The sequence below is a fragment of the Argopecten irradians genome, chromosome 14 (genome assembly GCF_041381155.1).
Source record: "Argopecten irradians isolate NY chromosome 14, Ai_NY, whole genome shotgun sequence".
NCBI classification, from domain to species: Eukaryota; Metazoa; Mollusca; class Bivalvia; order Pectinida; family Pectinidae; genus Argopecten; species Argopecten irradians.
Window position 1 is genome coordinate 36,020,679 of NC_091147.1, and position 23,553 is coordinate 36,044,231.

Consider the following 23,553-nt stretch of genomic DNA (forward strand, 5'->3'; position numbering starts at 1 on the left):
TGATCTTATTTTCCCTACCGTAATCTTGCTAATACATGTACATCAAAAACGAATATAGTGAACCGTCGGTAATCCGGACTTAATTTGATATCGACCTAAAATGTTAGAATTATGATTTTTTATGAGCTGGCGAATTTTGTTTTCTTAGTCAATATGTAACATAATGGTAATCCGTTCCCTGACATTTCTGTTCGGACAGCGAATTTCCGGACTATCGGCGTCCGGACAATAGGGGTCATGCAAGATATTGGCACATGCCAAGGAAAGCCAAATAAATGTCATCAGAAAGAAAAACAAACGTTTGACAACCTACATCATAATGCATGGGCATGTAAGAGAAACGTTGTCAAATGAAAACAAACATTCACAGTTTAATAAGAATTCTCAAAACTGTAGACGATGTCCGAGATACATGTATATATAATTCCTCGATCGCATTATCATTATCATGTTTTGATGCGTATTTCACACCTCTTTCTAGTATCACACTACAATGTACTGTAATCATTACAAGTGTCCCGATATACTGACACAAAATGATAAAGATAGGGTCAACATTCATGTACATATTTATATGTTTGTCCATTGACGGTAAAATCGATCTAAATATACAAGGTATGACTACATCTGATTAGATATTATATGTAATCTGCTATTTTCTCATGACCTAAGAAAGGTCTCAAATATCCTCACGTGACACAAACAAATTTAGAAATATCGTAAGACCCGTAGATAATAATAAAACATCCTATTAACCCACATGATAGTTAATACTTACACCAGAGACAACGTAAATGTCATAAAAAGATATCTTTAAAAAGTAATGCGCATATAAAGAACCATGTGAAGCACAAAACATACATCATTAATATGCATAATTTAATTAACCAAACGCAATGGTGGAAATGTATGACGACTGTAAGTGGCATTGAGAAATATATCTCACCCAACATCCAAAACTTGATTAGATTGGAAATTAACGTCTGCACAAAATATTATCATCCCTATTTTTAATGATTTGCAACGAAGTCGAAGTCGAGGCAATCGGTTGCCTCTAAGTAGTTTATATTTCATGTAGTGCTGCAAAATGAAAAGATCTAGAAATTGAATCATCGAAAAAAATACTAATATGATGTCTTTTAAAACTTGGACAATTAGAAAATGAAGTTATAAAAGAAAAGTGACAAAATTTCTGACAGTAAATGAAGAGGTAAAATGACAAAACTTGATATAATTTCGACATGATGCTGAATAAAAATATGCGTTGCATTGGTAATTTTTTTATCAGAGAATGGAGAATTAATTTAATTTCAACTCAAACTGATTCAATACTGGTAGTGGAAGAGGACGATCAACGACTGTAAAATTCAGCTATGGAAAGCAAAACATTAAAGCACGAAATGGAAAACATAATGTAATCAGGGATTTAAATATATTTAAATCTCTGATGTAATCGCGAAAAGTTACTCCCTTGTAAATAGAGCGAATATATGTACCCGAGTCTACGAGATGTTCAAACGGTTACCATTCAAAAAGCAAAATCTTCTCAAAGTCTTAGAACAATTTTAGAAATACCAGAAACTTGGTCGTTGTTCACGAAGATGGTGCTGTAGCCTTCTTAGAAGATCGTATATGATGGTCTCATTAAGATGTGCCCTCCTTAATAAGGCGAAGCTTTCACGATCAGGGTCGGGTTGGACAGTAATTCATAGCCATGTTTCCATCTGTTATGATGATCTCAGTTTTCGGACAGTGTGATTGCAATAGTCTTATCAGGAGTGTATGGAATTTTGATATTTTTTAATGCTCCATACTTACAAAAAGACGTATGTTTGGGCTACGGGTATTCAAGTTTACACATTAAGCTCGTTCATGCACTTTAGACAAAAGAAATATAAAATATCACCATTTCCTTATGACAATATAGTACCTGTATCCCTTGTTCGATATTGTTATCTTGATAGTTGTTCGTCAATAGAATGACGTCATAGAAACGACGAAGGAAGTAGGATGCTCCTGAGGGGGACCGGCCACCCTCGGAGTCATCCCATGCTCCTGGGAGGGGGGCGGCCACCCTCGGAGTCATCCCATGCAAGGTATGGTACTTATTGAAAACATAGTAATGATGTTTTATAGTTATCATATTATGAAAGACGACAAACAGAATTTAATCCGCTAAAAACAAAAAACAACCAGGAAGCTAGTCAACAGGGTTGGGTGGCGTTATTCTAACTTTTCCAAATTTATCAACTGTTCACGATACTCTAGATATGATGTTCTAACTAATTCCAAAATTCCATTGTCCATTGCGTTTTATTGGCAGCGTATGCATTAGCATTTTAATGATAAAGTATTTTTCTGACATTTTAGGTCATATCCCTCCTTTTTATTTTTGCCAGTGTTCGTTTTATAAATACCCTGTTATAAGATACCACATGCCCTCCACCTCTGGGTCGCGAGTTCGAATCCCATGTGGGGCAGTTGCCAGGTACTGACCGCTGGTCGGTGGTTTTTCTCCGGGTACTCCGGCTTTCCTCCACCAACAAACCTGGCATGTCCTTAAATGACCCTGGCTGTTAATAGGACGTTAAACTAATCAAACCAAACCAAGTATGAAATGTTTTACTCTTTTCATGATTTAGTGTATTGGTGGTGAAATATTTTCTCTACATATAAATAATTTCTCTTCTTTATTTCTTTGTCGTTGTGTTAGATGAAGCATAAAATCGCTTTACTTTTCAGTGTTTATGGTTGACCACCTTTCCTAAAAAAAATGGTATCAACATTAGTACACAGAATTGCGGAAATCATATACATGTACAAGACATACGTCTTGGAATTCGGATAGATTTGGATGTATCCTTATTTTTTTCATAAAAGAAAATGGTTGGTAATATATACATGTACGAAGTAGTTAACGAAAAGAACATTTCGCTGTTGATTACTTTAAATGCCTTTCCACGCCAGAAGCAAATTAGAATGGAATATACTTTCCCTGCCCACTTTGCCTCTCTGAAGACAACATCATTGTCTGTCGAGAAATCTTTCAGAGCTACAATATTGCAGCTAGAAGCAAATATATTTGTTACCATGAGTATATGTTTAGACTGAAATAGTTACGAAGTTGACATCTCAGCAATATGTATATATATTTTTCTCTCTTGAATTATATCGCTTTTAATGTTAATAAGAGGGTCATGGGCCTTAACGGTCACCTGAGTTCGGATAAAGAATGAAACATTTAAATACTACATATTGGCCAACCAGGCCATTGAAGTCAGTCATTGTTTTTATAAATTTGACATTTTAATCTATGAAGAGTATTTGCTTCATTCAAATCTGAATTATGAAGATTTTTTTCAAATTTAAGTAGTTTTGGCCCTGTTTGGCGCCTTAAGCCCCTCTGGTCCCTGGTGGTCAACGATATGGACATGTTAATTAAAATGTCTTGAATAAGAAGTCGAAAACACGACGGACGACGAGGGACAAAAGGCGATTAGAATCGGTCAATTGAGACTTCGTCTAAAGTGACCTAAAAACAAGATCAAATATCAAGATTCCATGTACGTTTTTAATGGGAAAGTTGTGTATATAGTTACACTGTATATATAAATATTTATACAGAATGTATATAGACTATATAAAGGAAATATATACAATGATTTTCTCGTCTATAAACTCATACAAAAAATCTACCAATAATACAAAACTACTGGAACATATATCTAAGGGTTCAAAAAGACACAAAGTATACAAGTATATATTATATAAATAGAATACATTGTACAGAATATCAGCTACATGGAAATATCATTAGAAGAAGAAATTCCTCAGAACATTTTTTGTTGTAAACTTTGTCAACAGTATTTTACAAACCAACTGATATATTGAATAACTCAACCATCAAAAAGAGGTAAAAATACATAAAAAGTCTGAATTTTCACCAAGACTTCACTTCTTACATGAATATAAACGCTAAATAATGATTTATTTCACAAAAAAAAAAAAAAAAAATATTGTCATAATCTTATCAGCCAATACATACAATTTAAATGCCATATGATTTATGCAATAGAAGTACCTATTAAAAAATACATTGTATTGAATTTGCTATAATTTATGAAATTTCAAGTGTTTCAACCTTAAAATTCATTAAAAAATTAACAATCGTTACAAATTAAATAAATAATCTTATATTTCACGACATAAATAATTAGGAAACAACAACCAATAAGTCACATGCCACTTAAATGTAGAAATGTCGGTGAACAAAAAACCAACATGTTCCCCTTTTATCATTACCACTATCAGAACCACTATCATCACATTAGCATATACTTTACAAATATAAGTACTGCAAGGTGTGAAAGTCAAAGCTTAGACAAAGCATTTAAGACGAACCAGAAATACCGATGTTTATACTATGTAACTCTCTTCATTTAAAGGGGAGATGCTTGTAAGCAAATGGTACAAAAAGTTATGAATATTTTATGCAAAAATGCAATTATCAGCAGGGAAAATGTTTGGTTTTTTTTTAAAGGAAAATCTAAAAAGTTAGAAAACTTATTGTTTCAACCTTAACAATATTTGTATATTTTATTTATAAAAGTACAATGTATATTAAATCATCCACCCCTGGAGACACATTTAGACTCTTCTAAATCAAAAACAAGACCAGTCCATTATGAATTTTCAGGAGTGAACGAGTTAATTTATATACAAACAGATGCACTTCAATGTAAAAACAGTAAAATTACTAATGCCCTTCAAGTTACCATTTGTGTAAAAAATAAATATGAATATTTTTTTGTAAAATATCTTAAAATAAAGAAAGACAATACAAGCCAACAATAGCTTTACACAAACCTTTCACTTAAAAGTGAGCAACCCAAATAAGTAAGGCACATATAGATATTCTTTTTGGTGTGTCTAGATAAAATCAGGTAGAATTTGTAATTTCATTTGGCCTCCGACTTCACGTGCAAAAGTATTTTCTGATCTAGCTCAATCTAATGTTGACAGATTTCGGAATCATTCAGCCAGATATAACATAGTAGAGATAGAAAAAGTTATTGTTTCTTGTGTATAAACTCATCACCCCTGATTTTCCAAAATGGACTATTCCAGCCTTTGAACTGGAATAATCTAATTCCGTCTTCAGCGGTGATTGGGTTCAGCTGTATTATTTACATTGATAACACAGAAAAACATAACAATGGAAAGATAAAATATTAATATCTATTACTTTGAAGTTGTTATTCTAATTAGATTAGGTAATTAAAAGTTTACTAATCAAATTACTGAGAACCAAACATGTCAAATTAATAAACATTGTAATGCTGTGATAAGGAATTCGAATAACACTAACAATTTATCTACAAAATCTACTTCTAACAACTAATACCCTGTTTTATTTTACAGTGAGCTCCATTTATTTAAATGAAAATCTAGGGTAGATATAATATTTTGGTGTAAACATGTCACAATATTATGTTCACAATTAAAATTGTGCAAATAACAAAACATCTCTTTGAAGAAAGATAACAATAATTCTTTGTGTATTGACTATCATGCAGAGGTCAAATATACTTTAACCTTAACCTTAACTAAAATTGACTAAAACTTATATCTTATTACCTGTGTGAAAAAGTTTTGTTTAAATCAAATGAATTCCTTAAATCTGGGATGCCTAAGTTTTTTTTTTTTTTTTTTTTTTTTAGGGAAACGCTTGACAATAATGTTTGCATGAATGTGAATTTTCCAATTGAAAAATGTAACTTATCAAATTGACCATGTTTTATGAAATAGCTCCCTTAACCATTCAGAAATAAATCTAGAATGTTTTAACACATATAAATCAAGGATTGTAGTCCACAAGAAAGGTATGATACAAGAGTACTTATCTAATACATGTACGTGATTGATTTAAACAAAGTCTTTAAGACTAATAATACTGAATTTAATTGTTCTACATGAAATTAATTGATCATTATCTAAAAGATCAAGTACTGTTTACCAACATTCTTTTACATGAATTCAAGATCCACCAAAATTCACGAAATTTTATTTCAGAGAATTTACATGGATATCATTTATATTAGGAGGAGTTTCCATTCAATTTTTCAAACTCACAAATGTTGATCTTGGCGAACTTTTTTTGAAATGCAAATCGTAAAATTGAATTGCCACGAAAGAAAGTTGGTTAACAGTAAGGCTACAGACTAATTATTAATCCATTAATTAAAAGCCTGTCAGGATTTCATTTCTACCCAAAGAAATTATTTCTATCTATAAAACTGACCACAATTCATAGAATTATATTTCTACAAGATAAACTACATCAACATATAGTAGGAAGGAAAACAAGACATGAATTATATATTCGGTCCCCAATGTCGAGCAAGGTAATCCTATTCCGTATATGCATATTACAAAGTTATCTGCCCTTGCCAGTATTGCGAACGTAACGTCATATTTTCGGGAAAATGACATAAATTGCTTTCACAAAATAATGACGTCACAATGGAAACCTACCCACAAGGGAGCTAACTCTGAAATATGCAAAGACTGAATACCATGGTACTGGCCCCGTAAAATAAAGGGAGGTTACTCTGCTAGGATTAGACAAACAACTAACGAAGATAAGTAAAGCTGTGAACTCAATATTTGATATGGCAAAGCCTAACAGCACGTTGACTAAAACAATTTTAGTTATTAATCCATTCCCCATTTAAACAAGGAAATCAAAGTAAACTACTTGTTTTTTAACCCCACTGAAAACCTCTTACCATTAGAAAGAAAAATAAAAATAAAAAGAGAAGTGAAAATACCAGCATGTAAAAGAACACATATAAAGGTTTAAAAAGAATTTGGCAAAATAAAAATATTCTTTTGGGATAAAAACATAGAATTAACAAAATATCTTTAACAGTCAGTACATCTGATAACTTTTGATAAGCAGATTTTGTAACAAAGAAATATTTGTCTAAAACATTCTTTTAGTAAAATAAATGAACATATAGCAACAAGCAATGATTCAGGGCGCATATTAATACATGTAAATTCATATTTGTTGAAAATTATATAAAATACATAAGAAGAAATAAATTTCTTGACCAGAGAAAAGCAAATGTGACATACATTCATACACAGTAATCATTAAAAATATAAAATCACCAATGACAAGTTCTACATGTACAGTTCTAAATCATTTAGGTGACCTTTAACCTTTAACCTCCAATGACATGAGCAATGACCTTGACCTTACAAGGATTAGGCACTTCCTGATAATGTATTCTTTCCCTTCTGAAATAATAATCAAACAGCATTTATTAAGTACAGAAAACAATTTTGATGCTTGCATATAGATCTCAACACTAATCAATTATTACATTTTTGTTTACTTCTTTTCAAACAAATTGTCTTAACAAATAACTTCGGCCATATTGAAGGTGCTTTCTTAACCTAATGTATTTCTCTAACAAAAAGGTACGGTTTAAATTTATATGTCAGTAATGTAGGTTGTAGACAAAGTTTTGTGCAAAGGTAGACAACCCTTGAAAATATTTTACATGAATTGTTGTTAGTGATCCGCCAGCATTGAAAAACATTATCATATGGTACCTGTATACATCATTGCTTGTATCAAGTTTAAAGAAATAGATAATGTTGGAAAATGTTTTGTTCAGATGAAACCTTCAAATCACAATTTAAATAGTTTAAAACATCACATATTTTTTGTGAAAAGATAATCGTCAGCACAGCACCACAGAAGATATTGGCCAATAAGAGTCTCCAGTGCTACCCGAGTTCCCTAATTAGTCTAATTATCTGAATTATAATATAAGCTGTACTTACATCATCTTTCTTTGTGTTGTTCTCAAAGAACATGAAATCCTGAAATCAAAGTCAGTAAAATTAATGACCATCATCAAATGTAAAGAAAACTTTCAGTCAACAAGTTCATACAGAGGTGTATATTAATTGTAATTATTTTGCAGGAACAGATCCCTTTGTATTATCTGCTAGGAATGTGATTCATTATCCTTCTGCCATATCAATGTTAATTAGTTTCATACCAACATTTGTTTTCACTCTATTTAATTTGAAAATGTTTCAGTAGATATTTAGATATCATACTTTTTAAAACTGATTAAAATTTCATGATCGGTTATAACTTGAGTAACAAGAATTCCACGGAAGTGGATGTGTCGCCTTCACAGCATCACAAAAAATAGTTATTTACAGTTGAAAATATTGTTAATAATTAGGTGAAGTTATCAAATCCCGTAACTCTTGCAAATATTGATGGATTTTGACCAGAATCGAACCCATCTTAGATTTCATTGAGATATAAGCAATACACCAAAGTTGGTTGAAATTTGACAATAAATACTGAAGTTATGTAGCGGAAACCATGTTTTAACAATTTTAAAGTCCCGTAACTCTTGCAAATATTGATGTATTTGACCAGTGTCGAACCCATCATAGTGATACCTAAGTGTCGCCCTTGCTTTGCAGGCAACACAAAAATGACATGGTCATAGAACCATAGTGTCTTCTGTGTGTAAAAATGGAAGCAGATCTTGAGACCTGAGGCAATGGAATCCCCATACCAGTTATAAGGAAGGAGTTTAACATTGTCTTTCAGAAACAGCTTTGGATTTATTTTGTTTAACTATAGGTCCTTTAAAAGGCCGCAGTCATTTTTGGATGAACCAGGTTTAAAAAATGGAAGAAAGTCAGAGTTCTCATAGAAAATCACCAACCAACAAGTTAGTGCCTGCAGACTCAAACTTAGAAGGCTATAGTGACTTATCAGCTCATTGACCCCCTGTGATTAACACACAAGAAAACACTAGTACTAGAGATAGACTTACAATAAGAAAACACAGCTCCCATGAGCGTAGCTTTAACGTTCACGTCAAGGTCGAGTGGGAAAGATATTCCAAAGTTATCAGCATCAGTGAACACTTCCTTGGCCAGTCCTGACCACTGTTTTGTCACTCGGCCGACAAACGTCTCCTCATCCGCGGCATACACCTGTAAGTTAATGTTAAAGTAGATTTAGTCTCTGTATGAAGACAAAACCTGCCTAGATGACCACCTCTGTATAAAGACCACCTGCTAGTTATATATATTAGACCACTTTCTTGTGGTCCCAATGAACAATCTCAACACCTGTGTATTCTGTCTTTGGATATTACAGAGTTATCTCCCTTGTTGGTAGATATTGATTGTGATGTCATCACTTTGTGATCCAAAAATCACATCATTTTCTCCAGAAAAATATGATGTTACGCTTATACAAACATGATGTAACAATCAATATCTATCCTAAAGGGCAGGTAACTCTGTGATATGGAAATACAGAATAAAGCTGCATGACCAAAATTAGGGGCTCTATTCTTCATTACCGATATGAGAAGTCACTTCTAAGATTTTAGCGTCCTTAAACATTGTGATCTTCATTGAAGGTCAAGGTCGTTCATTTGAACAAAATGTGACAGCCTTACTAGCTTGTAGACATGCAGTATTAACTCAATCATCCCTGAAAATTCACAATGGACTGGTCTAGTCTTTGATTTAGAAGAGTCTAAATGTGTCTTCAGGGGTGAATGAGTAATACTTTATTGTCTTTCATGTTATTTGTGACAATCAGAATGACTAATTAAAGAACTTACATCAAACTCAATGTCACCACACATATTCCACGTACAGCATGGACCCACAATCCTCAGTACGGTTTCCTCTGCAGCGTTCTCGATACGGAAGCGAGGTTTACAACAGCTCCATGATTGAGCCACATAACCTATGACCTTTCCTGGTGGGGCCTCTACAGTAACTTTCTGGAAAAAAAATAACAGCATCAATCAGCTTGGAAAACTTCATGACTGAGTGATTCAGATTTAATTTCTTATTCCCACATTATAACATACTCACAATTGTTATTTCAGACAGAAAGAATAGACAGAAAAGATCATAATTAATAATTCAAAGGACAAAACTTGAATTATGTGATGAAAGTTTATGATATGGTTAACTGTAAACTTGGATAATATTCATGAATGTTTAATTTTGTGATAAGCATATGCAAACATTTCGCGAGATTGTTATTTTTGAGATGAATAAGTCTGTTATTCCTTTTGCAACATTGTTTCATACACATCAAAATCTTATGCAAGAGGAATTTTGTGCTAAAAAGGCATTAATGTCAATAGCGTAAGTTTCCTTCTAGCGTAAATTTTCATGTTTATAGTATATATTTGAGTTGTTTTTTTTTTTGTTTTATTTGTTTAACATCCTATTAACCGCCAGGGTCATGTAAGGACGTGCCAGGTTTGTTGGTGGAGGAAAGCCGGAGTATCCGGAGAAAAACCACCGGCCAGCGGTCAGTACCTGGCAACTGCCCGACAAATATATTAGAGCATTTAAAACCTGAGAATTTATTACAATACAGAATTACAAAGTAAGCCAAAACGAATGGGAAATTTTTCTCCAGCAGAAATGATTTCTACATGTAGTTGAACTATAAAATCATATAAACACTATACTTTGATGAGACTTTGAGAATACATTAACTTTCAGCAGTTAACTCATTCATCCCTGACATCTGATAATGAACTGTTCCAGCTTTAGTTTTGGGAGATTCCAAATAAGTCTGCAGGGGTGAATGAGTTAATTACAATATTTGTTTACCTGCAGACAGCACGGACACCAACAAGACGAGCATCGGAGTCCTCGTGACAGATGGATCACCTCTTTGTGAGTATTGTCGGTGATCTTGATATCGAAAGGACGTTTTGATCCACAGCAGTTACGAGTACAGCAACAGGTATCTTGAATTAAAATTTTAATTTCAAGGAACTTATACAGAAACCAGAACATTGGTTTTCTAACAAAAAATTAAAATCTCTTCATTTTAACTCATTCAACCCTGAAATGTCATAATGGACTGCCCTAGACTTTGATTTAGAAGAGTCTAAATGTGTCTTAAGGAGTGAATGAGGTAAACCCTCTAGTGTCTGAATACACAACACTATACTCTGGTTAAGGCTAAAATCATCAAATTGCATTACATTCATCGAATGATTCAATTTATTTATCATACAGGGCGATATTTGAAATTATCAATTGGAATAACACTAGAAGGATCAGTATATATATTCATCAAAATTAATGCCTTTTATTCAAAGGTGAGACAACTCATATGTACTCATTCGTCCGTATTCGACCCAATAAGCGCCCATATCCCTGTAAGCGTATCGCACGTCTTACCACACCTGACCCAGGTTCTGGCAAGGGGTTTCGGGCCTTATAGGCATAAATACCAGATGCAAGAAACAAAGAACTCACGTGAACGTTTCTATAAGTTTATTAATTATTTAAACTGTAGGTGCAAGGTGACATACATACATTATACACACACGTGCACGCCGCCCTCTTACCTAGGCCGCCGCTAGGACACATACAAATAGAAAGGGACAGCGCCCGGCTTCTTCCCAACAATGCACGCACATATTACACACACGACATGACAGTGATACAGTTTAACATGGACTCACCATTGAAGTTCAGTACAACAAGCAACCCTCACACAGAGACTACATACAACAACATCCACTGGACAGCCCCCAGCTCAACGAAGCTACTTTAGACTGCCCAGCGGTCACACGTGCGCCAGTGGTATATTGACCCAGCTGGGCCAATCACCGGCGCCGACAGATAGACACACCCACCCTCACTTACATCCAATCACACGACATCTAACGCACGACGGAAATACACACGTACCACATGGTAGACATAGTACACAACAGACGAGTGATCCCAGCGACGACAACATATAACCATTATATTTACAGGTAAAACATTCTCACTCCTAACTCACAATCGTTCCACTACAGCACACATACACACACTAGCTCCATCACATACTCTCGCGCATCCAGTAGGCCCACATCATGCATTCCATAGCGAACTTCCACATCCCTATAAGCGCCCCTCCCCCTTTTTGAGGCCTCAATTTCAATCGCCCAGGTATAAATAAGGACCAAAACTACATAAAATGGTATAAATTTGCAATAATTTTGGCTTATTAGCACCTTTTCATTTTTATCAATTTTTAAGCGCCCTGGGCGCTTATTGGGTCGAATACGGTACCTCTGGGGTCTCTGGGGAGGATTCATCTTATATGTACAGGTTTCCTTGCAATTGCTTAATCCAATTCTCTTTATAGTTATAGCATAGGATAAAAAGAAAATAATTGTTTTTAAAAGCTTTAAAATAACGCTCAATTCATCAATAATAAAGGATTCATTAACAAAGCCTTACCTTCATGTGCCCTGTACACAATCTGTCCGAGGGAATTTAACACCTCGTACTTGTTGTTTGTCTCAATTCCCGTTACAGCTGTCGAGGAAATAAAAAATAAATTAAAAATGGTTGGACGGAAAGTAGAAAGATGGCAACCAATCTCCATTTTGAGGTACCTTTTTACAAGGCTTATATAGCTTACGAATTTTAAAGTTTGTAAATCCTTCACACAAAAATCTATTTTCACAAAGCTATTCATAACTTTTCTCTTTAAGTTTTGATAAAATTATTAAGTAAGACAAATCGTAAACCAGTTTATTTTCATGTGATATTTATTTTCGAGCATTTCGTGGCAAATAAGAAGTTTGAAAATGTATTGCAGAAATATTTAATTAACTATGATTGTAATGAAGTATATACCTGTAAATTACAAAATTATATCACTGTTAAAATGCTGTTGGGAATGAAAACAAGAAATTATTTTGCCACAGTTAACAATGTAACAATTTAAATGGATTAGAAATCTGGAGCTGAGTAAACACCATTGGCCATACAGACATACCTTCAAAACCTTCCACTTTCTGTTTGACAAGCAGTTGATCTACCTGTGATAGGTACTGAAGCCCCGGGGGGCAGTTGGCTGGGGGCTGTTGGGGGCCTGCAGCCCAACCCCCAGGGCCTGCAACTGGTGGTGCACCTGGAGCTGCAGGTGTGGGTGCTGGTCCTGATAAATAGACACAAATTCAACAAATATTACCACCTGGTACGTACAAATGAATTCATAGTACATGTACTGTATACTTTGCAAGGAAATATCTCTTGCTCATATACTTAAAGATGCTCCATCGCTGACAATTGGTATTTTTTCACTATCAAAAACAGGAGCAGACGATTTAGCATTTTCCTTCGGTTACAAAAGTTACTTAATTTATACCATTACCGCCATTTAAAAGTTTGAGCTTCTTATTTTACTTCAAGTTGAAAATATAAAAAATAATTAATTGCATCCCAAAAAAATTCCGTGGCAGTATATCCTATATGGAATTAAGTACTGATTGTTCATGCACCAAAGGCAAAATAAATTATTTTGTATTATTTTTTTGTGTTAATTAGACACATATATACACGATTAAACACCAATTATTGTTCAAATGATGAATATTATTTATGCTCTGTCGGCGGTGGAGCATCTTTAATACATTCAATATTTGCCTAATACAAAGTTATCTGCATTTGTGGTATAAAAATATCGATTGTGACATAACATTTGTTTGTAACTTTATGATTAAGATAAAGTGTTATTTGTAATACAACTGTTGATATATAGTTCTTCTACCTATGCCAGATAATAGACAATATGCAATTATGACCCTTGATTGTATTCCACATTTGCATATTTCAGAGTCATCTGCCCTTGTGGGTATAGGTATTGAAATAGTGGTTTCATGTGTTTGCGAGCAAAACATCACACATTTCGGAAAACACGATGTGTGTTTAACCAGCAACATAATGACGTCACAATGGATATACCTGTGAGCAAGGGAGGTTACTCTGTAATATTCAAAGACAGGATACACAGCAAGTACGTACTTGTAAGCTTGGCTTATATTAAGGACAAGAGGCCATAGGGCCTTAACTGTCATCTGACTACCTTAGCAATAAGTCATATAGGAAATTAATTAGATATAGTGTCATGGTAGCCATCTTCGATCTGGGATCAACCAGAGATGTAAGAACACTTTGTCGGGACCATGTCAGGATCATTTCATGCAAGTTTCAGCCAAATCGCACCAGTAGAACTTGAGAAGAAATTCAAAATGTGTCTTCAAGATGGCGGCTGTGGTGGCCATCTTTGATTTCAGATTGACCCGAAAAATAACAACACTTTGTCGGGACAACGTCAGTATCATTTCCTGTAAGGTTCAGCTAAATCGCACTGGTAGAACTTGAGAAGAAGTTCAAAATGTGTTTTCAAGATGGCGGCTGTGGTGGCCATCTTGGATTTCGGACTAACCAGAGATGTAATAACACTTTGACGGGACCATGTCAGGATCATTTCATGCAAGTTTCAGACAAATCGCACTGGTAGAACTTGAGAAGAAGTTCAAAATGTGTTTTCAAGATGGCGGCAGTGGCGGCCATCTTGAATTTCAGATTGACCCGAAAAATAACAACACTTTGTCGGGACCTTGTCAGGATCATTTCATGCAAGTTTTAGCCAAATCGCACTGGTAGAACTTGAGAAGAAGTTCAAAATGTGCTTTCAAGATGGCGGCTGTGGTGGCCATCTTGGATTTCGGATCGACTTAAAAAATAACAACACTTTGTCGGGACCATGTCAGGATCATTTCATGTAGGTTTCAACTAAATCACACCGGTAGAACTTGAGAATACGTTCAAAATGTGAAAAGTTACAAACGGTGCATGACGACGGATGAAACATGAGGACTATATATAGGTCATCCTGACCCTTTGGGTCAGATGACCTAAAAACACGTAAGCAAAATGTGCAATATACAATATTTTTCAATACGTACCACCTGGTTGTTTATCTATGGGTGGGGCCTCGCCTCCAGGGGATGACGTTGGGTAGGCAGACATGATGATGTTACTTTTCAAGTCTGTGAAAATTAAATACAATACCATGACAAAAATATGTAAACAAATGATTCGGCGATAATGATTTGTGTTCCTCTTACTGGTTTTGAATTACTCCAAATGCAACAATGGTAGAGATATGTAGCACAATAAGACACTCTTGATCATTATAATTAGTTATGTCATTTCTAATGATGTTGATATTGCCAAACAGAAAAATATCTCTCAAGATATTTAATATTATTGAATTAAATTATAAGCAGAACCATAAAATTATAAAACACAAAATAACAATATTGCAAAAAGTTTTTAAGACATTAAAGCGTGAAAATTAAGTTGGTTTAGAGTAAATTATGGAGAGATAATTAATTAACAGGTTTAAAACTATTCCAATAATATTAGATTTCAATATTGAGAAACTTCTATGACCTAATGATCAAAAGTGTGTTGTTGTGTACCTCTAACAATGTTGGAATAATTGACTTTAACCTGTAAAAACGTTTTTGTGGAATTAATTTTTGTAATTTCTTTATCGCTCGCAATTATATAACATGTAAAATATAAATAATCTCACATAAAAATAAGTTTGTTTTACAGTCATGAATTCATGTAAACATATAACGTGTTACCTATTACAATCTTTTGACTGTGCAGGTCCATATATAAGATGGCATAGATAGAAGTACAAAAATTTCCTTGGGACACAATACAAAATGTACACAAAGATATAATATTGATTTCTTCATACAAATCACTATATTCCAGCTGCATGTATACAACTGCAGTATGTTTATCCTGGTCCTGCAGTGAATTTCCCCCTAATGTAATTGATTTTTTCTGTGTAAAACTAAAAGTATGTGTGTGTTATAACCAATATACATATAATTTTGTACGTTACATACGTACACCCGGCCTACCTTACTAAAGCTTCCAGCCAGACAACAACAATATCCGTTGAAAAGTCTTTAGAGCTACGAACAATATTGCAGCTAGCATATCTATATGCTGTAAGTTTTAATTTTAGCTGGTTATAATTACCACCATCCTGACAGGTGCACAATAAAGTAGTGGAACTGACATATACGTGATAATAGTATAAAAGCTTCCAATCAATTGACTGAGTCGATCTCGTTATAAAAGTACCATATTCGTCATAATTAGTGCCCAAGGCAATTTTGCAACAAATTAATTGAGGGTCCCCTTAGAGCATTTTATCAGGGAACCAAAATGTAAGTTGTGGACAAAAAAACACGTACTCTAAAAAATCTTCCACATTTCTATGATTTTAAATCTTTTGGTGTTCATGACATATATCTGTCACGATAAACATGTGCATGCCTTCTTTCCTTTGAGTAGTGATTCAAATGTGAAAACATGCAGTTCACCAGTCTTTTATCAATGATTATATTGGGAGGGGGGGGGGGGGGGGCCCCGATGGGGGGGCGGCTATTATACATGTACATAATTTCAACTCCTTATGCAGAAGATGGAAAGGGGAAGGGGTGTTTATATTGAGGCAGACTTGAGGAGGTAATTATGGTGAATATATGGTATTACACTCCTAGATATATTGATCTATAATTATATATAATTTTATCTACAGAATATGTCAGATAATTTTTTTTCAAAGTATAATATAATCACACAAGGTAAAAAATCAATACCAGACAAGGATCAATACAAAGTAATTGTATTGGATTTCAATGGTACAGTAAAGAAATTGATTTCTGTTTACTGAGTGTACATATATGTATTTTTATTTTTTATTATCAAAAGGAGACTCAAAGTAAATAATGTATTATATCTAATTCTACAATGGCATTGTATATATACGTATACACAGACTAAATAGGATCGCAAGAAATTGAAATACTTCCCGTTCATAACAATTTATAAGATTGCAGAATGAAATCATGAGTCATAAAAATGCAGGTTTTCTTTAATTATAGCATAAATTGTATGAGCAAATTATACTATTTCAACTGTTTTAACATAATTAAAAAATGTGTATATTTGTAGGTGTAACTCACGAAGACACTTGTTCTTAAAATAATTAGTTCCAGAGAATTACAAGTCACTTTACCGATTACATTACTTGTGCTATGAAAATAATCTGTAAACAGGTTTGTTTTTTTTTTTTAATTTTCTTTTTTTAATATTTTTAACTGTTCAACACAGCTGGTTTCATATTGACAAATTTCTGGTAGTTCTTTTTTTAATATTTTTAACTGTTCAACACAGCTGGTTTCATATTGACAAATTTCTGGTAGTACATGTAGTTATATATATTAATTATGGACCTTTCTTGAGGTCAATATAATGTTATATTGCCCGAGTAGAATAAATTGGGCGTAGCCCGAGGTCATTATTTGAAATCCTACAAAGGGCAATATAACACCACATGGACTGAAACAAGGGTCCTTATTTTTAAATCAGATATGACGATTATTTTAAATGTTTGCCTCGTACTAAGTAATATAGAAATTCATGCAATGTCTCGACTACATCTTCCAGGAGAACTTGACGTCGGGCTATTGTGATGTCATAATCGCAAAATTGATGCATATATGTAGGAGTGACGTCACAATAGGAATATCGACTAGGGTGTGATGTCACAATATGGGATATTGACTTGCTGTTTCTAAAAATGGAAACATCGATTCAATATGCCTTCTAAAAATGGAAACATCAAGTTGATATGCTAAATATCGCTCTCCATATGACAGTGTATCAGCCAATGAGAGTGATGGAAAATCGGAGCATATCTAATATATATATATATATATATAACTGGTGATAAGGTAAAATATATACCGTATTTTTATCTGGGGAAAAGCCACAGCCTACTATAGTATGTATAATCATTACATATTGTTGTTGACCTCAAACTCAAGGTCATTATATCATAATCAACCATATACTGATATAGCATCAGTAGAATTATTTTTAGACACCATATCAGTCAACTACCATTAATCCGCCAAACCTGTCTATAATCATTAGGCTTTAGAATTTTTTTTTTTTTGCCTAATCATATCAGGCATTTTTATTAAACTTTTTTTTTAAAGCCTAATAAATAATAATATAGGCAGGTTAAGCTGACTAAAATACCAGGAATGGAGGGCTATATATATTAATTACATATATAGAATGTCAGTCTCCTTAACATATGTTCAAGGCCCCTTCAAATTCACAGCCATCATAATCTGTATATATATATATATACATATACAATGTAGTATTAAAGGTTAGGATATGTTTTCTCGTAACTAACAGGTTATTGTCCGTCAACATTGTAAGAGTATACTAATCCATCTGCTCATGACATTGCAAACAAAAATCTTTACTTTACCTGGATATACCAGTAGTGTGTATCTCATACCTGGATGTGTACATGCTATGTGCCAGTCTATTAATATACTATACACATAATGTACAAGCCTTTTAAGCCTTTTAAATCCTCCCAACACTGGGCTATTTACGAGGTGTACCATGTATGAATTATATTTTAACAACCTTGTCATAATGTACACAATTGGATGCATGTTGAATTATATTTCCCATGATCATTTCACTCACGATCGTAAATTTTTTAATTGCTAAATCTTCACTTTTTCATTTCACTTGGGAGTTTTTATATTGTTAAATATTCAAATTTTATTCCACTGGAGAATTTTAAATTGTTAAACCTATCAATGCATCATAAATGGTAAATTAAAAATACCCACAGGTACATAAATGATGTACATTTGTATCAATATCATACACATATATTTGACTTGTTCAACATCCCAGTCCCTATTATTAAGCTCCCTCACTCCTATTATCCGAAACTATGTATTTATGTATTCAATTTCTTTATTTTTTTTATTTGGCAAATTAATTTGTGGTTGATATTATAAATAACTTTGTGACAATAATTTTGTGAGAGTTCTAAAATTGCTGGTTACTGGTTTTTGATTTCATACGACATTCAAACTTAACAGATCGCAGAACATGTGCTGAATTATAACCCCAAGCAATTCAAACCACACCTACCATTTTGAAATATATAAATGACACATATTTCGGGACCATTATCATGTAAACAACACACTTTTAGTAATTTTATTAACTGCATACACTCAATTCATGAACGTACACAACCCACGCATCTTGACATGTCAACTACGTATATGGTATTGTACATATATACGTACATCCATGCCAGGTTGAGATAAAATAAAACATACATTTTTACATTATACAATTATTTTTTTGGTATTAAATCATATGTGTTGTATCAAAGATCTCTAATCTATTAATTATATATATACATATTCTTCTTTTTTAATTCATTCTACGTACAGGCATGAAATGATATTACATAAAAAATCTATGTGTATGCACATAATTTTATGTTTTATTTTATATTATTTAAAAATTCTTATCAATTTTTCTACAAGAAGTGCCTTGGTTTTATTTTGTAAAAACTAAATGTTCTAGATAATGTTTCTATAAATTTCAAGCAGATGTATATATATGTTCTTCCACAATACAGCTATATGTAGTTAACTGAGAGTGAATTAATGACTGTCATGGCCTGGGTGTATATACGGTATTTCAACCAGGGTGTATAAGCATATATATACCTTACACAGAAAGTGATCTCGATCAATAAGTCTTATAATCAAGAGATTCTACCAACTAAGCTTTTATTTACGATCAGGATTAAATGTCTACCATGCATATGACAAATTGTTAAACATTATTTAGTTTTAGAATTACTCGCCTATTAATCTTACTTCACTTCATTCCCTAACCACCACCTGTATTGCTAGTGCAATGTACATGTACATACATTATATTTGGCATAAAGAAAAATTCCATGTATGGTATACAGCAGTAGAAGTGAATCTAAATTACCATTATATATACGATATACTGGTAATCATTAGTCAGTCACTGTCTTGATCATAACCACTGAGGGTTGGAGCTGTATTTTGGGAATTCGAAGGGGAGATAATTTTAGGAATATTGGGATAGAACTTTTAACTGATAGGGTGTAGGAAAGGTTTACTATATATAATTAATCAGAAATTGTACGTACATTTCTGTAGGTGCTCAAACAGGCGATTGACTATGCCAACAGACAATTTCATGCAATAGTAACAACATATAAGTCATGATATTTTAATGGGACTAATTCACATACCATGTGTACGTGTATACCTGACAACGTTTGTGCGGGACAGGACTGGTATCTGCACAAACGTTATCAGGTATCATGTGGTACGCGAGTTATTCCAATTGTATACAGATCTAGATCATGTGGTTTTGTTAATACATTACATATTTACAACATGCATATGTCCTGATCATAAATTAATTTGTATGTAAATTATTCATGACTTCTCAATATTGTTTGATTTATTTTTGTGTGATTATTGAAATAAATATTGACACGGGGGATATGGTACTTTGGTTAAGTTGTTCTAATATTAATAAGTGCTACATTATTACCACACTATGAGTATATAACCACAGCTGACAGCTGGGTCTATTTATAATGATGGGCCTGAATACACCCTACATAATTAGGAGGGGGACGGTGTACATACATATAGTGTTAAATACAATCTCTGTCACCACATGAGTTTGACGTTCTGTCAATAAAAGTACCCCTATGTACTATATAAAAACACTAGTATATAGGGATATTTTTATGTATTTATAATATATATTTATTATTGACAGAACGTCAAACTCCTGTGCTGTCACTAAGCTTAAGCTGATGTAGCATGCTTCTATCGCTCAGTCAGTATAGCCGTATTTTTTTACACCAGCGACCTGGGTTTGATTCCTCGTCGGGCACTCGACAGGTAACGATATCATGTGCATTTTCACCCTTGCTTCTACACGTTGTCGCCTATGTTAATTGGCATTTTAAAAACATATAACGTTAATATGTTATACTGACATTAGACCAGTAAGCTACACCTACATACAATTATATACTTAGACCTACATATAGTACTGTATATAATGATTAGCTAATATGTGTAGGCTATATCATATATAGGCCTAACATTGTTATATACACAGATACAGGCCTATAGTATTGGTGCCCCATTTGGATTATTTTTACTGACACGTAAAAACTTTCGCGTATATAGCATGTCCCTGTTGGCAGTCTATAGTCTAAGGTCTCGTGATCAAACTGACCATGAATCAGACAGCCAATGCAGAAGTGGTCGAAATAGGTCAGAAATGACCGATCGATGATTTTTTTAACCCCAACGTGATCGATTAGGCCCACACTGCTGTGGAATGCGTGTGTGGTTTCAATTCAATCATCGTCTTGGCGCATAATCTCAATAGCTGACACTGTGTGTCAAGTTCATAAAATAGCTATATTCAACACCTTACTTAGGCTAAGACCGTTACTAAGTTATACTTACCTTTTCAACTAAAAACAGTGACAACGCCCGAAACTTCCCAGACCAGTTGCTGATGTTTTGAAGTGTTGAACTGAAATAGTTTACGACGCCTGCTAGAGTAACGTTGTTGTTAGCTGTAACGCATCACGTCGAGGTTATTCAGGTGTGAAAGTGTAGGATTATTGGCTGTTCCGTGCACCTCCCCACACTTCTTGATCAGAGTTACTTCCCATCTTCTATGAAAAATCAGACGATGGGACTAACAAACTTTTTTTTTTACATTTGGTAACTTTGGATCAGGAAACACCTTAAAAGTTGCTAAAACCTTTCTCTTTTCTTTAGCAAAAATGCGTTTCTAGCAGAACGCTTCTTACAAGGACAAAGCCATTTTTTGTCCTGTAAAAATATGAGCGATTACTACAATTTAGCGCATCTAGGGCAAAATTTGCAAAATGTTTTTCATTGCTTAAAGTTGTATAGTCTATCACTTTTGCTCTTTTAGTCATAGTGAAAACTGTTTAAGTGTTATACACATTTTTCCCCGTCTGTCCGAGGTTTAAACTTTCTACTTTTACCACTTTTTATAAAGTTGCAGCACTGGAAGCATTTTTAATTATAGAAGTAAAAAATCTTTTTAACGTGTACACGTCAAAAATAAACTCGAAAGATGCCGAATCATTCCGAACTCTTCCGAACATGGTCGCGACAATCTCGAAGTAACACGACAGTTGTGAAACCAAATGTCAACATTTTTTTTCATAAACAAAACATGCGGTCGACCTCAGCAGACTGGATCTACAAAGAAAATAATGCTTGCACATTACAATATTTGATACACACAATATTGAATTACGGCAATGTGTGAATTAGATGTTTCAAATACTCGCTCTGTGGACATATACCAGCACGATTTGCTCATATTAGCCAGATGGAAAACGTAAACAAACACATGTGCGCTTACGCTAGTTACCTGAACCACCACGTGCAGGACGCGTAGACATAAGTCACGTGGTACGATTCGGAATGCCGACAAAAGCCGAAGGTACTGAACATGGCGGTGATTGAAGGCGATGTATTCAAAACCAGGAATATATGATCCCTAGATTTCGGCGCTCTTATAGGCCGACATATTCTTTTGGGGAGCTTAATCAATAAGTTACATGTGCATGTTCAAATATCAAATGTTTAAGCAATGTATCGTTACAGTGAAAATTACCAGAAATACAACTTTAAGATAAACTAGGAAATAATAATAAAAGAACTTGATATTTTTTATGCTCCTCCAGATATTCTTCCCTAGTTCTTAAGGGCATAACCAGGCCATTATTTTTGAGCGTAATGCAAGTTTAAATCGAAATGTTTTAGGTACTTAAATTCCATCTTGAATCACATAGATTTGATAACTCAGGTATCAAAATTATTCAAAAATTAGAAGACAAATATATTTTCTTTCTTAAAATTAAAAGAAATGTTTAGAAAAAAATGCTAAAATGATTTTCATTATTTTAGCAATGTAGTGTCTACCATTAGCAAACTCCCCAAATAAATGCCATCCATATAGAGTGAGGATAGCTTACATATTTAATTTGGATGTTCCGGGCTGTTAAAAGTAATCAAACTTTTACACAGGTCGACACAAAGAAAATTAACTAGAGAAAAAAATAGGAAACGTTGATATCCCACCTGCATGGCAAAATAACTATAACGTACGTATCGTCATTTGGAGTTTAATACTTTCTCTCCGCTACAACTGCTCTACGCGACCACAGGGACCTGGCACGAAATGTTTTAACCATCAGTATACGTACATGTATATATTATAGTATGATATATATATGTATACTGTTGGTTAAAACAATCGTGCCATGTTCCTGTGTGTACGGTAAGCTTATGATGTGCACAATCATTGACAATGGAGTGTGTCGTAGATCAGCGATATTACAAGTTTGACTTTAATTAGGTTGGGGAAAGATTATCCATTATCACTCATTGATGATGAAATCATGTTTTGACAATTTATGTAGCGAGTTTCAAATTTTCTTTAATTAATAAATTCCTCACGACGTCACCACAATAATGTATAATTTTATTTGATTCAAATATCTATAGATTTTAGTTTGACGAACAGATCGATCTTAACGGAAAATATAAAATGCAGATAATGCTATTTCTGAGGTCGATTCCGTCTATAAATTATGTATGTGGAATCCCGGGATTTAGA

General features: G+C 33.7%; 1 protein-coding gene and 1 long non-coding RNA gene across 2 annotated transcripts; both read right to left on the bottom strand.

The window, feature by feature from the left end:
• Positions 1–3,553: 3,553 nt before the first annotated feature.
• Positions 3,554–7,901, bottom strand: LOC138308357 (uncharacterized). Its single transcript, XR_011206121.1, has 2 exons — positions 7,858–7,901; positions 3,554–7,305 (listed from the first exon to the last, which is right to left on the bottom strand). It is a non-coding gene; the product is annotated as an uncharacterized lncRNA (long non-coding RNA).
• A 901-nt stretch (positions 7,902–8,802) lies between these two features.
• On the bottom strand, positions 8,803–21,510 carry LOC138308356 (phospholipid scramblase 1-like). The gene is made up of 7 exons (XM_069249347.1): positions 21,354–21,510; positions 14,853–14,936; positions 12,878–13,039; positions 12,334–12,411; positions 10,699–10,838; positions 9,684–9,848; positions 8,803–9,042 (listed from the first exon to the last, which is right to left on the bottom strand). Exons 2-7 carry the CDS (start codon positions 14,914–14,916, stop codon positions 8,818–8,820), a joined length of 834 nt encoding a protein of 277 aa, XP_069105448.1. The 5' UTR covers positions 14,917–14,936; positions 21,354–21,510; the 3' UTR covers positions 8,803–8,817.
• Between the last annotated feature and the right edge of the window lie 2,043 nt (positions 21,511–23,553).